This window comes from Sorex fumeus, unplaced genomic scaffold (assembly GCF_029834395.1).
Source record: "Sorex fumeus unplaced genomic scaffold, SorFum_2.1 ptg000038l, whole genome shotgun sequence".
In the NCBI taxonomy this organism is placed as follows: domain Eukaryota; kingdom Metazoa; phylum Chordata; class Mammalia; order Eulipotyphla; family Soricidae; genus Sorex; species Sorex fumeus.
The window spans coordinates 12682066-12698367 of NW_026606095.1; the positions used below are offsets into that span (position 1 = coordinate 12682066).

The 16302-nt window shown below is 41.4% G+C and overlaps 1 protein-coding gene across 1 annotated transcript in view; it reads right to left on the reverse strand.

The window, feature by feature from the left end:
* MAMDC2 (MAM domain containing 2) overlaps positions 1–16302 on the reverse strand; it is a gene marked incomplete at its 5' end in the record, with an annotated part of 159482 nt that overhangs the window by 4206 nt on the left and 138974 nt on the right. The window contains one exon of the mRNA XM_056118779.1: positions 700–953. Coding sequence (XP_055974754.1) covers positions 700–953 — 254 coding nt within the window. The remainder of the gene's footprint in view (positions 1–699; positions 954–16302) is intronic.

Here is a 16302-nt window from a genome sequence, read left to right on the forward strand (position 1 = left end):
ATGGAGATCTACAGGATATAGTAAGACCGAAGGGAAGAGTCAGGACTTGGACTCACGACTCTCTTTCTTCCACAATAATGCAAACAGAGGTTAAAAATTATGCATTAACAATAATGCAAACAGAGGTTAAAAATTTTATTCTTGGGCTGGGGAGGTGGTTAAGTGGTAGAGCACATGCCTTGAACAAGTGAGTCCTGGGTTTAATCCTGGCACTGTGTGTGCCCACTGCCCAGTGTGCTCCCTACAACAATAGTGACAAAGATTTTTTTATTCTCTTTTAAGTAAAAGCTGATCACAAAAGCCCTCGCATGTGGGTAGCAGTGAGTGAAAGATGCAGCTTCAATAGTGATCTAAGGAATGGCAGCGTTGAGAAGATTGGGAGACTATTGTAGAGAATGGCAGGACACATGCATATACTTGACATTCATACTGTGCCAAGACAAAAATAGATACACTTTCATCATTGACCTGTAAAAATCACTTTATGCATAAACACTCAAAGTGTTCTCTCTCTCTGCCTAATTTCCCACTCACTGCTAAGATTTGATCAATATAGACTCATTATGTTTATTCTTATGCCAATTTTGCCTTTATCTATGACCCTGAAAAAGAACAAAGTATTCCTTTCGGTGGCAAGACAAAAAAAAGAAGATATAGGACTATTTTTGCAATACTGATTTCTCCTCCCTTCCGTCTTACCTGGTGCTGCCTCTCACAGCTGTACTCGATCAAACCTCGGAGCCAGGAAATGCTCTGTTCACCTCTTCTTCTCCATAACAGGGACTCCTGATCTTCCTTTTTCAAATAAACGCTGAGCAGGCCAGTCCCTGACCCATACATGTGGTAGAAAAAGGTCAGGCAGTGTTTCCCGGAGACTCCATGCAGAGACCTGGACACGAGCTGTGCTTTTTGCCCATAGACCATGTGGGAGGCCTCAATGTACATGTAATGGCCTTGAGAACAATGAAAAAGCAGGTAGTGTTAAAAAAGAACACAAATTACAGTTTTTTCTTTGATAGCATTCCTATTAAGAAAATTAGACAAAGTGGATGACTATTAGCAAGGATAAAAGAGTTTATAATTTTAGAAAATATGCATCATCCAAGGGAAAATTGTCTATGCTATCAAATTTTGATGACAAAGTAACTTTTTAATTGAATAATTTATCATCCAGATAAATAATTTATCATTCCGTTTTATTCATACGAGGTAATGAATATAAACAGTATTGTATACTGATATAATGAGCAGCATACAAATTCATGGGTCAAATTCTGAAACTTGTAGTGGGTGGGTATAGGGAAACCTATTGGCCAGCTTAGGGACTTGGAAATACAGGAAGTTTGGATGTAAATTTTCACTCTAAAATCAGTTGTCTGCATGATCATGATGTAATACATTCTCCTTCTTGAGCTATGAAGAGAAACTACACTTATCATTAAGAAACAAGAATTAACAGTACCCAGGCTTTGGATGTGTGAGAATTAAAGGATGTGAGACAGCCTCACACGTTATATATAATTATATATTTATATGCACTCTATGTATGTTTCCTATCCTCTTTCCTGACTATGTGATGATACTTTAGTCTTGAAAGCATATTTACATAATATTTGAGATATTTCTGGCATTATATACAATAACATATGTTAATGACATTATAATTATCATTACATTTTTACATGTCCATTTTCATTTCCCTGTTTCTGAGATTTTGGTTTGCTTTACTTTGCGCTGGTTTCAGGTAGAAATAGTATTAGTCTCGCCTTCTCCAGATGGAATCCCGGTGACCAGGAGCCTCTACAAGCATAGCTCGAGTATGCGGGTACCAGGACTTGCTCATTCCAAACTGCCGGGACCTTCCCGGCTCCCAGGTAACCTCTGATTCCGGAAGTCATGCCCACAACCCGCCTCCCAGGGCCATCTTTACAGCACACAGCCCCAGAGAAGAACGGCCACTGGGTGGCTCCACAGCTCCCAGAGAATGCACCAGGTCCCAAAAAGAGCCGAGATCACAGGGAGGTCCCAGATGTGGTAGGTGCCGCATCTCATCTCTTCCAGATGGAACCCTGGTGACCTTGAGCCTCTACAAGCATAGCTCGGGCATGTGGGAACCAGGGCTTTTACTCCAAACCGCATGGCCGCTTATGCGGCCGCGCGACATCTCCCTATATACAAAGTGATCAATGGAAAGTAAGTCATCCAACCTTTCTCCCTGAAAATCAGGCTTAACTCTTATACAAACCACATCACCCAATAGGAGAGCGAGAACAAAAGGGAATGCCCTGCCACAGAGGCAGGGTGGGATGGGGATGGAATGGTGGGGTGGGAGGGTTACTGGGATCTGTGGTGGTGGGAAATGGTCACTGGTGGAGGGATGGGTATTCAAAATAAATTAATTAATTAATAAAAAAATAATTTTAAAGTAAAAAAAATAGTACTAGTCTGCATATTAGAAAGACAATGTTAAGCTGAAGCTAGTTTTTATTCTCTCCTGAGTTAGTGGTCTGACTTCCATTTGCAGATCCAAATGACTCCACATTTTTAGTTTGAAATAGACTAAGATGGATGCAGTTACACTACAGAAATGGGAAATCGCTGAAAATCCCACCCCAGCTTCAAAAAACAATTAAAAAAAACTTTAGCTGGAAAGATAGGACAGGACAAAAGGACAACCTTTTGCATGCAGCCAACCCTTATTCTATTCCTGAGCACCACCAGGAGTTATCCCTGGACAGACCCAAGAGACTACTTAATCCCTAAGAACTACCTGGTGTGATCCCAAAACAAAGAAAAAATTAAAATAAAATAAAGTGGGTGATGCTAAATGATTGCCTTCAAGAAACTGGATAACACAGTGAACGAACAGTATGTTCCACAGTACTATATCAATAATTTAATTCTGTGCATTAGAGGTCTATTTTATTTTATTATTATTCTAGTTTGGGTTTAGGGATTGTATCTGATGGTGCTCAGAGGCTACTCCCAGATCATTGCTCAGGTGTCATTTTCAGTGTTCAAAGAACCGTGAAAGGGCAGGAGATTGAATCTGGGTCTCCTGAAAGCAAATCTTTGAGTTATCTTATCTCTGTCCTCCTAGAGGCTCATTTTTAAAAAGTTTCTGATAGGGAGAGAGCAATAGCTCAACAGCCTGAGTGCAGACTGCATGTTGGGAATCCAGGTAGGATGTGAAACACTGCATAGTCCCATGAGCAACTGTGGGTGTAATCCCGATAAAGGTCCTAGTCTCTATTAATTTTTTTTTTTGTTTTGTGAACACTCAGCAGTGTTCAGGGTTAGTTCAGACTCTATGCTCAGGAATCACTCCTTGTGGGGCTCAAAGGACTGTATGGGGGATCAGAGAATTGAAATGAGGTCAGTTACATGCAAGACAAGCATGTACTATGTAGACCTGTTGTACTATCTCTCTGGTTCCAGATATATATTTTTTCCCCAACATCTGCTACCTTCCAGTACTGGACTGGGATATGTGGGGATAGCAGTGAACAGAACAAGGAAAAATATGCTACCTTTCTGTGTTGTGGAGAAGAGAGAAAGGCAGTCATCAAAAATAATGCTATACTGTATAATAAGGGATAATTAAATGTATGGAAATTTGTAGTTAGTGTTTAGGGATGGTAGTCCCAGAACTGGGGATTGCAATTTGAAATAGTATTGTCAGACTTGGATTAAAAGAAAAGGTAACGTCTCAGCAAAGACTTAAAGGAGGTGAAAGGATGATACATGAGGTTAGATGTGGAAAAGCTATACAGGCAGAAGAGCAACAATTGGAACATTACGATCTCCTGCCAGAAAAAGCCCAGTGGCGAAGGGAATTAAGCCAGACAAAGAGCAAGCAGATAGGTAACAGAAACCAGAGAGCTCAGACGATAGACAAGGAACTGGATAGAGCCCTCTGTGCAACAGTGAGGATTTCAGCCCTTAAGAGATGATCCATGGCTTGGAGGCCAGCCACACATGCTAGGGGAAAAGGGAGCTCAGATAGAGAAGGGAGCACCAAATAAAGGGTGTTGGGAGGATCGTCCCAGGATGGGAGAAGCATGCTGAAAGCAGACTATAGACTAAACATGATTGCCACTCAATGCCTCTTTTGCAAACCACAACACCCAAAAGGAGAAAGAGAACAGAGGGGAATGCCCTGCCACAGAGGCAGGGTGGAATGAGGGGGATGGGGGGTGTGAGGGATACTGGGATTCGTGGTGGTGGGAAATGGGCACTGGTGGAGGGATGGGTACTTGATCATTGTATAACTGAAACCCAAGCACAAAAATTTGTAAGTCTACAACTGTACCTTATGATGTCTCACTAATAAAAAAATTAATAAATACATTTAAAAAATTTAAAAAAAAGAGATGATCCAGCTGAAGGCTTCTAATAAAAGAGTGGTAAGATTCAGTTTTTATTTCTGAAGGTTCACTAGAGATGCGATGTTGAGATTTGATTGTAGCCAACAATAGGAGAAGCAGGAAGAGGTACCATAATTCAAATGAGAAATGATAGTGATTCATACCAGCCTTGTAGCAATGGAGGCCATGAGAAGAGAAACAAGACGATTCTGGATGTAATTTGAAGATACAGCAAATGGGAAATCCGCCAGATTCCAAATTTGTTTTTCTTCTTGACTTGCATGTGACACTTCCTTCCCCCAGAAAAGATCAGAACTTTACAGAGCACTTGTCTGCCTCACATGTATTTGAAAAGTCATAAAAGGCCCGTGTTGACAAGCTTTGGCACATTATAGCTCCAAAGACTGTCTATCTCAGCAGACAAGCACTCTGGAAGGAAGCCAGGAAATCCCTACATTGAAACCTCAGACTCTGCACAGAAACGATTCTCCTCTGTAGAAGGGATTTTTTTTTCTTTTTTGCTGAGTAAAACAAATAACCCTCTGTCTGTGCATCACTATTTAATGTTCAAGATGGGGCTTACAATGGGTCTACTAGGATATCAGGGTCCCATCTGTTCTTTCTACAACAACTGTGCTGTGTGCAGACACACACCATAGTCATAATTTGGAACTGAGAAGCAGCTGTTGCTCCATTCTCAGGGCCTTTTCATCAGGGTAAGGAAGGTGCCCTGGTGACCTAGTGAGGCTGTGTGGATGAGCAGTTAGCTGCATCCATGAGGCTGGAAGAGGATTCTTAACATCAGGGAGAAAGGCATCAATACCATGGGAAGGACTGCTGTTCTATGTGACTCCGTGAAATTTTTCTTCATTGCACCTTGAAAATAATGCTTTAAAAAATCTAGTCAGGAACCATAGGGATTATATCAGGAGTTTGTCTTGTGTACGACCAACTGGATATGATCTCTGGAACCCCATGTGGTCCCCTGAGCTCACCATGACTGATCCCAGAGAGCAGAGCCAGGAGTAAGCCCTGAACACTGCTGGGTGTGGCCCAAACCCCACAAAAATCTAAGCATGAACAAGTTATTTAATGAGTATAGTGTTTCATTTGTGAAAATGAAAAACAGTTCTGTAGGTAGAAGGCCGTAATAGATACACAATGTGAAAGTATTTATTGCCATTAAACTGTATACATAAAAATAATTAAACTGTATGTTATAATGCACATTTTGCCATAATATTTCTTTGCAATGGGAACCTCCCAAAGAGTTCTCAGGGAGTACAGCAGCAACTCACAGTGATACTAAGACAACTGCAGGCAAGTGTTGCCTTGGCCTGAGGATATAATGCTACTTAGATCTGCAATTCATTGGAACACCTAGGCTGCTCTGTCCTTCTTGCAGGCCACCAGGGCTACAGCCAGTGATGCTCAGGGAAGCCACGTGGTAACAGTGATCAAACCCTGTACTAGTTTCCTGGTCTTTAGAACTGAAAAAAAAAGGTTTATCATATGTTTTCTCTAAATAAACATGACCTGACAATATCAGAAACTAGAGTAGTAAGTTATGTAGTAATTATGGAAACACACCACAAGATAGTAAAGAATTTTTTGTTTAGTTTTGGGGCTACACCCAGTGGTGCTCATAGGTAACGCCTGGTTCTGCACCCAGGAATTACTCCTGAAGGGCTTGGGGACTATATGGAATGCTGGGGATCAAACTTGGGTCATTTGCGTTCAAGGCAAGTATTCTTACCTGCTGTACTATCTGCCCCAGATACTGGAGGTTTTATTAATCTGAAACCAGTTTTTCAGAAAGCTGTGGACTAGTGGGGCAGCATCACAAGCTGTTTAGATATCAGCTACCAACCAATCTTGAAAGACAAGAACTTAAATTGCCATTAAATTTTATATGCATATCTAAAGACCTTAACTCTAGTGCTTTGTTGTCTTTTTGTCTCACAGAACCATTTTTAAAATATATTTTATTACTAGGAAATAAAATATATTATTCTTGAGCCTTATATTATGCCCTATGCAATATAATATTAATTATATATAATATAATATAGTAGCATTATATTATTAATTATATTATGCCTTGAGCGAAAGCACAGTGGGTAGGGCATTTGCCTTACACGCGGCTGACCCAGGTTTGATTCCTTTGTCCCTCTCGGAGAGCCCGACAAGCTACCGAGAGTATCCTGCCTGCACAGCAGAGCTTGGCAAGTTCCCCATGGCGTATTCTATATGCCAAAAACAGTAACAACAAATCTCACAATGGAGATGTTACTGGTACCCGCTTGAGCAAATCGATGAACAACGGGAGGACAGTGCTACAGTGCTATTTTATTACTGGGAGTTGTAATGTATCACTAATATTTCTATCACACAAGATGAGCTTGTGTCAAGAGATGAATAAGACTTCTAACTTGGCTTAGTAATTGAGTGTTGGAGCAGAATTTAATTGCCAGAAATACAAATGATTTCTTAAAACACTGGAAAGCACCACAAAAAATAATAAATGGAGGGGATGGGAGATGATACAGTGTGTGCATCCCATCAGGGCCGATTCCTGGCACAATCTGGTCCCCTGAGCAATGAACCACGCCAGCTGCATCCTTGAAGCGGTCTGCACTGCCATGGTGGCTCAGGTATACCTGGGAACATAGGGCCACGTTGTATCGCGTCCTTGGGTCCCTGTAAGGAGCCACTGTCTGCTTGGCTGAGACTCTGTTGGTTTCCCCGCAACCAAAAAACAAAACTACAGAGAGAGAAAGAACTAAAATCGATTGTATTTCTTTCTCTGACATCATTAAGGAAATGATAAATCGGTGTGTTTGTAAGGGGGAGGACTGTGTGACCTAAGCTATACACGAGTGGAGTAACTAAATTAGGGAATGCTGCAGTTCTCACAAAACTGGGTATTTATCTGCTGATTGAACCATTCCACTATTCATTGATCACAAAATACCTATAAACTGCAGGGCAAATAACACAAACACTTAAAAAGATTGTCACAGCAGAGGCAGGAGAGATAGTAAAGGGGTCAAGGCACTTGCCTTGCACGAAGCTGATCCTCGTTTTTTTTTTTTTTAATTTTTATTAGTGAAACACCATGAGGTACAGTTGTAGACTTACAAATTTTTGTGCTTGGGTTTCAGTTATAGAATGATCGAATACCCATCCCTCCACCAGTACCCATTCTCCACCACCACGGGTCCCAGTATCCCTCCCACCCCCTCCACCCCACCCCCCCACCCTGCCTCTGTGGCAGGGCATTCCCTTTTGTTCTCTCTCTCCTTTTGAGTGCTGTGGTTTGCAGAAGAGACATTGAGTGGCAATCATGTTCAGTCTATATTCTACTCTCATCACGCATCTCCCATCCCGAGAGGAACCTCCCAACACCCTTTATTTGGTGCTCCCTTCTCTATCTGAGCTGCCTTTTCCCCTAGAGTGTAGGGCACCCCCTTTTGTTCTCTTTCTCTCCTTTTGGGCGCTGTGGTTTGCAAAAGAGGAATTGAGTGGCAATCATGTTCGGTCTATAGTCTACTTTCAGCATGCATCTCCCATTCTGGGCGTGATCCTCGGTTTGATCCCTCGCACTGCATGGCCCCAGGAGCACCACCAGGAGTAATCCCTGAGCACAGAGCCAGGAGTATACACTGAGCAAAGCTGGTTGTGACCCAAATCTCCACTCACCCCCACCCAAATAAATAAATAAATAATGTGATGGCAGCATATAAATGTTAATAAAATTGTAGTAGTCAACACAACTCCAGGATCTTTGTAAATATTTCTCTGTATTACTTTTTTAAAGATATAACTTCAGTAGAAGCTTTCTGGGCATAGAACGACCCAGGAGACTATGACAAAAAATGAGTAGATAATTCTGCTAGAGTTCGTTTTATTTCAATCCAATTCAAGATTGATCTTTATTATTTTATTAAACAAGGAGTCAAATGTTAGAGCTAGACTGTTGTATAGGGGACGAAGGGGGTGTCTTTGTTGTTGTCCTACTAGAATGAGTTATTCTAGATGACTGATTTAAACATAGAAAGTAATTCCCAGACCTTAGTGCAAGAAGTACCACCCTCATAATGAGTGCAGAGCCAGGAACAACCCTGAGCACTGCTGGGCTGAGTATGACCCCTCCACCACTCCCACCCCAAAAGTAGAGGCTTCACTTATGTATAATAAGCAATTTTGTCATTTTTTGGTATCTTGCCATTATTTACTGTCTGTTAAACAAAACAAAACAAACAAACACTGTCCTCCCGTTGTTCATCAATTTGCTCAAGCAGATCCAGTAACGTCTCCATTGTTAAGACTTGTTGTTACTGTGTTTGGCATATTGAATATGTCATGGGGAACTTGCCAGGCTTTGTCATGCGGGAGAGATACTCTCAGTATCTTGCCAGGCTCTCCGAGAGGGGTGGAAGAATTGAACCCGGCTCGGCCGAGCTGGCTGTGCACAAGGCAAATGCCTTACTGCTGTGCTAACGCTCCAGCCCACTGTCCATTAAAAATCATAGTTATAATAAATGCTAAAATAACCATATGTCATCATTACGGATAATAGGAGATCCACTTTATAGATATTAATGCATTTAAATTGTGGGCTGGAGCGATAGCACAGCAGGTAGGGTATTTGCCTCACACGCTGCCTACCAGGGTTCGATTCCTCCATCCCTCTCAGAGAGCCCGACAAGCTACTGGGAGTACCCCGCCCGCACGGCAGAGTCTGGCAAGCTCCCCCAGCCATATTTGATATGCCAAAAACAGTAACAACAAGTCTCACAATGGAGACGTTACTGGTGCCCGCTCGAGCAAATCGATGAACAACGGGAGGACAGTGCTACATTGCTACAGTGGATTAAATTGCACATCTGATCATATATAGGTTTATTGTCGCTATCCCAACAGTTTTATTGTTGGATCCAAGGAGAAAATGATTAGAAAACTACCTTGAATGAGTTTCAGTATTTTATTTTTTATTTTATTTTTTGGCTTTTTGGTTCACACCCGGCGATGCACAGGGGTTACGCCTGGCTCATGCATTCAGGAATCACTCCTGGCGGTGCTCACGGGACCATATGGGATGCTGGGAATCGAACCCGGTCGGCTGCGTGCAAGGCAAATGCCCTACTCGCTGTGCTATCGCTCCAGCACCAAGTTTCAGTATTTTAATAGTTAAATGTGGTTGTTGTTTTGCTGCCTTGCTACCGACCTCCAGCAGCCTATAAATTTATGAAATTATTAAGGCAATTAAAATATTTTAGATCTAAAATAAAATATTTTAGATCACACTCCCTATTAAAGAGAAATCCCTGTGACATATATCCAAGCAACATTACATTTATTATACAAATTGCTTTGTAAAAAGTATATTTGATTGTCAAGTGGTTTCTACATTAATTAAATAAAAAAGGTATTTGTGGACTTTATTACTATGATAGTTGTCTCCACTATTTCTAACGAGAATAAAAATAATAAAGGGAAAAAATGAAAAACTTTACATGGTATATCAGTTTTATAGCCAAAGTTAGTACTAACGTTAATTTTATTACTCTCCTCTTCTTACCAATGAACAGAGCGCTAATAACTAATAAAGGATACAGTGAGACGTTGGGAGAATAGCTCAGAAATATTAACAGAAGAACACAGTTAAAAGAGGCCAGCCAAACACACAAAAATCTTATTCAAATCACCAAGATCAGCTGGTGTGCAGTACAGAATAATAAAACAATGACTTCACATTTTGAATAGAATACTTATGTTCTTAAATGAGTGATGCTAAAAAAGTGAAATACCAGAAACATCTTAATGCCACAGCAATAATTTACAACAGACATTTTGTTGTGAAAAAAATAAATTAAATAGACATATAATTCAAAAAATAGCTTATTTAAAGTCATAAGACAACTTCCCAAATACTAATGACTGGAGGTGGAGAAACTATTTTGAAGCTAGGCAGAGAGCAATAGACATGATGCAACAGAGCATACAGAATTGAGAAGTTAATGAGTGGAATTCAAGGTTGCCAAAGCATCAGGGGCTGAGGATCAAGTTTTATGAGAAAAGAGAGACAGAAAAGAGGAGCCAACCACTTGCTCGAGATCACATGTGCCAAACACTGAAACTGCAGTGGACAAGAGACCGAGAAGTCTGAAAGTCAAAAAAAGGGCCATTTTCATCAATTTCAATGACACACAGTATCGGAAGTTTAAGACATATTTTAAGAGTAGGGCTTCTGAGAAGACCGTATGTATATAACTGAAGAATAAGGTGTAGGGGAGAACCAGAAATGATTCCTCTAGAACAGACCTGCAGCATCATTCTCTAGATGCCTACTTGGAAATAACTGAATTCTCTTTGAAGGAAGAAGTATCTTTATTGACTGGCAACCAGGTAGAAGGGTCCTCCATGATGCATTTCAGGAGGCCATAAAACCAAGATAGGTTTGAAAAGTATTCTGCCCTGCTCCAGCCAATACTCAAGACCAGCAGATGCCAATAAAAGTCTAAGAGCAGCTCTGCCAAAAGACCTTCCAGGAGATTCTGCAGCAGAGACTGAAGCCCTGATGAGACCCTGCGTGCAGGTCAATAGAATCCAAAGTTCTTATTCCTTGATAATGTTCTACACTCTCATTAACACCAACAGCCCCAAGCCAAGGCAGCTGAGAAAAAGTTCATGTAATCAGGTTTGCCAAACAACCCAGGCACTCCATTCCAGAATTTCTTTGTACTCCTGGCCTCCACAGTCTGCCCGAGACCTATGGGACTCTCCTTTTACTCTCTTCTCTCTGCAGAAACACTCTATACTATAAAATTATATGGTCAAAGAATAGATAAGATAAAATGTTTCACCAGAGAACTCAAATCTAGAGCTTGAAAGATAATACACCAACTTAAGGCTCTTGCCTTGCACATACTGAATGTGGGTTCAGTTCCCAGCACCCTTGCACATACGGTCTCCCGAGGGGCTGGAGATATCTTTGTTCTATAATCCAGGGCCAATGGATAGGGCATTTGCCTTGAATGATGCCAACCCAAGTTTGGTCCCTGGCTTCCTATATGGTCCCCTGAATGCTGCCAGAAATAATTCCTGATTGCAGAGCTAGGAGTAACCCCTGAGCATTGCTGGGTATGGACCACAAACAAACAAACAAACAAACACATTAGGTCTCCTGAGTAACCAGGAGAGATCCCTGAGTATAGAGCCAGGAGTAAGCCCTGAGCACTGTCATTGTGCTGTTCTCTAACAAACAAATTCAAAATACATGAAAACTGACAATAGGAGAAAGGACACGAAGCTTTGGGAATGACGTAGTGAAGATTTCCAGAAACGTGCTATTCTGTAAAATCAGTTTTGCCAAAATACACTGGCAAACAATCGTTAAATTGTGGAACCAACAATGAAGCTGGCTGAAGTCATTCTTGTGAATAGACCAGCTGCTAACAACTGGGCCCTGGGAATCCTTTGAAAACAGCTTATGAATGCTAAAATTGTCGTCTGTAAAATTTAATTATTATAGTTTCAGTCATATGTTTACAGGATTGCTATTTATGGTTTTGATGTACAAAATTACTAAATCTCATCAACACCAACATGCCCAGGACAGGACAGTCCATTAATGCTTGATGTTACTTCAGATCGATCTCATAATCATCCCTCATAATGCTCCTTCCCTTATCTGGTATTCTTTGCTCTATAATCTAGGCCCAAGGGTTTGTTATTCGATACTGACTGTACATTGTTTTGCACCTTTATATGTCACTGATGAGTGAAGTCCATTGGTATTTGCACTTTTCTTCCTATTTCACTAAGCATGATATTTTCCAGTTTATCCACGTTGCAGAAAATGCTTAATTCCATATTTTCTTATGGTTGCACCATATTCCACTGTGCATGTGTACCACATTTTCTGTCATTGGACATCTGAGTTTCTTTTGTATCTTGGCTATTGTATTAACTGCTGCAATGAATATATATATATATATGCCTTTTTAAATTAGTGTTTTTCTTAATTGGCACGTAGATGCCAAGAGGTGGGATTGCTAGGTCTTATGGGAGCTCAATTCTATTCTTTCTATTTTGAAAAATCCCCATTCTCTCTTCCATAGAGGTTGAACTAAACAACATTCCACCAAGAATAAATAAGAATTCCTTTCCGATTGCATTCATCTGGGGAACATAAAGTAACAAAATAGGAGACTAACACCCAAGAATGGCCGAGATTAGTACCAGGAATTTTACTCCATGGCTTGGAGGCCAGACACACATGCTAGGGGAAAAGGCAGCTCAGATAGAGAAGGGAGCACCAAATGAAGGGTGTTGGGAGGATCCTCCCAGGATGGGAGAAGCATGCTGAAAGTAGACTACAGACCGAACATGATTGCCACTCAATGCCTCTTTTCCAAACCACAGCACCCAAAAGGAGAGAGACAATAAAAGGGAATGCCCTGCCACAGAGGCAGGGTGGGATGGGGGGTGGGGGGTGAAAGGGACACTGTGATCTGTGGTGGTGGGAAATGGGCACCGGTGGAGGGATGGGTACTCAATCATTGTATAATTAAAACTCAAGCACGAAAATTTATAAGTCTACAACTGTACCTCATGGTGTCTCACTAATAAAAATTAAAAAAAAAAAGAAAAAGAATTCCTTTTCACCACAGTTGCACCAACATAGATTGCTTCTAGTCTTTTCGGTATATTCTATATCTACTTTCTCAACTATTTTTTTAAATTTTTTTTATTAAAAATTTTTTTTAATAGTGAGACATCATGAGGTACAGTTGCAGACTTACAAATCTTTATGCTTGGGTTTCAATTATACAATGATCAAATACTATCACTTCAGCAGTGCCCACTTCCCACCACCATGGATCCCAGTATCCCTCCCACCCCCCATCCCCCCCCCCATCCCACCCTGGCTCTGTGGCAGGGCATTCCCCTCTGTTCTCTCTCTCCTTTTGGGTGTTGTGGTTTGCAAAAGAAACATTGAGTGGCAATCATGTTTGGTCTATAGTCTACTTTCAGCACGCTTCTCCCATTCTGGGAGGGTCCTCCCAACCCCTTTATTTGGTGCTCCCCTCTTTATCTGAGCTCCCTTTTCCCTAATATGTGTGTTTGACCTCCAAGTCATGGAGTAGAATTCCTGGTACTATCAACTAGTTTTAAACATTGAAAGAGAAATCCTTATGTCTTCCCCATCTAGTTGCTGAAAGAAGCTCCAAACTTTGGCTTCCCTGTGCTAAACCCCAATGTTTACTCTAGTTTTCCAGGCTATTTCTGAGATCTTGGGAACCTCTAGCTTCCCAAAACCATTCATCTAAGACAAATGGGAGATTTATATTCTGGGTCTTGGGTAGTTCTGAGATAACAGAATGTCAGCATGCAGTAACAGACAGAGTTATCAAGGCTGTCCTGAGGAAGAAGTCAGACAAGTATGAATGCTTTAGTTCCTTCACCATTTAAGCAGATATTTCAGGATTTTATAGCACTGGCAAAACAAGTTACTTTCAAGAAGGTGATATTCAATGAAGAGACTTTTCTGGCTTGGAGTCCCTAAAGAAAAACTAATAGAAAAATAGTATATATAAATTAAACCTTAGCAATTACACTAAATGTAAGTGACTAAATGTTCTAATAAGAAAGAAATTGATTGGTAGGATGAATTTTTTTAAAAGATCCAATTATACATGTTATCTCTAACAGATATGTTAAAAGAGGAGGCCTTGCCAGTAAGAGAGGAAACCACAGTTTCCTTTTGTCAGATGTTGCATCTCTCTTCATCAACCTGACACACATCCCATCCTCAAGGCCCTTGCTCAGGGGTTCTGGAATTTCCCAGGATCATAAAACCCTTCTCTGGCGGCTAGGCTGACAGGGGAGACTAAGATAAGGGGCAATGCCCAGAGAGACTTAGACCATGAGACATCCCTGCGATTTTCTTGTGTCTTTTATAAACACTGGCCAACTGATAAGAAATGTAAGAAGTCTTTAAAACGGCCTACACAAAACTCCCATTGAACTTAGACCTATACTAAGTACTTCCCCACTTCGGGAGTTCCTTTTCTTTTCTCTTATATTTTCCAATAAACTTTTCTACTTTCCAACTCTGAGCATCTTTATTTCTCAATATATTCACTCTTTTGAAAATACTAAAGAACTTGGGAACTGCACACCAACACAGAGATACACCGTCCCTGCTCCTATATCATTTGCATCAAGACTTAGGATGCTGGTGGGAGAAAGAAGCAAGGAGTTAGGGCTGGAGAGATAGCACAGCGGGTAGGACGTTTGCCTTGCACGCGGCCGACCCGGGTTCGATTCCCAGCATCCCATATGGTCCCCTGAGCACTGCCAGGAGTAACCCCTGTGCATCGCCAGGTGTGACCCAAAAAGCAAAAAAAAAAAAAAAAAAAAAAAAAGCAAGGAGTGAGGAAGGGAGGTGCTTGGATAGAGAATGAGCTACTGTCCTATGCGGCCCATCTCTATCTCCCAGGGGAAGTATCTGGGATGGGATTCAGGCTGGAAAACGTCTGCCCGGAGCATCTGTATGGCATGTGTACCAGTGTCCCCCCAGCCCTACTGGGCAGCTGGAAAGCTGCACCCGAGGTCATTTGGTCTGCGCAGTGAGAGACTTGATTCCTACCACCTGAATTTTCGGGGACCCATGGACTCTGACTGGAGTGGGATATTGCTCTTTGTGGCAAAGAAAGTCAGTCTTGATCTGTGCCCAGTTTTCCTGGGTTCGCTGTTTAACCTCAGAGAAAAGAATTTCAAAGAGAGTAGAACAGTGAAGCAGAATAGGTTTTGTTAAAGAATATGAGGAATGGGGTGTTGGAGACACAATACAGTGGGAAGGGTGCTTGCCTTGCACACAGCAAACCCAGGTTCAGTTCCCCCAAAGCCCTGACAGGAGTGATCCCTGAGCATAGAGCCAGGAATAAGTCCCGAGCACTGGCTTAAAAAAGAAATACAAGAGAGGGAGAGAGGCAGAGAAAATGTAATACATTCAAGAGAGAACAAGGGTTTCTCCAGAGAGGAGAGAGCTGAGGATACCCCAAAAATTTAAAGAAAGGAATGACATATACCACATTAAGATGCCGGTGACCCCAGAATAGGGATGCATATCACCTATCTTTGCAAAGTTGATTTTTATAAGGTTTTCTCAAACTTCCCTGTTTTGAAGCTTTCTATGAAGCTAAAAGTCTGTTGCTAGGGAGTCTTCAAGAAAAAAGAACTTTCAGTTATCATCTTTCAAATCCTTATCAGCTTTTTGTTCCTGCAAAAGCCTTTTCTCTCCTGTGGGCATTTAGCCTTCTCTGGATGATGCATTTGCTGCCAGTTTGAGGTTTTTTTTTTTTATCTTTAACCATAAAGTTGGGTAGTTCAGGAATATAAGGATTGTTCAGCACATACAATTCCATTCATGTGCTATTCTGGATAATTTTTTTCCCCCTTGGATCCCAAAAGTGGTAAGGAAGAAGACCCTGTAGCAGCAAGTAGTGGGCCAAGGACACAGATGGAAGATAAATTATCTAAGCAGAAACAGGAGGAATGGAAGGCATCTGAGGAGTCCAAAATTCAAGGCTGCATGAAAAAATTTGGGGCCAGTGAGATAGTACATGGGTTCAGACCTTGACTTGCATGAGCTGACCTCGATTCAATCCTGGACACCACATCCCAGTTCAATTGCCAGCACAGCATATGATCCCTTGTGTACCTCCAGAAGTGATTCCTGAGCAGAATTAGAGCCAACAGCAACACCCTCAACTCCCCCCTGCCCTCACTCCCTTCCCCATGAAAAAACAAAAACAAGAAAAACAAATCCTGCAAAAAGTTAACTGTTCTTTGTGTTCAAGGCAATGGTCATAATTCTATTCCTGTTTAAGCCTCCGTATTCCTTGCTTTAACTCTGCTGCCA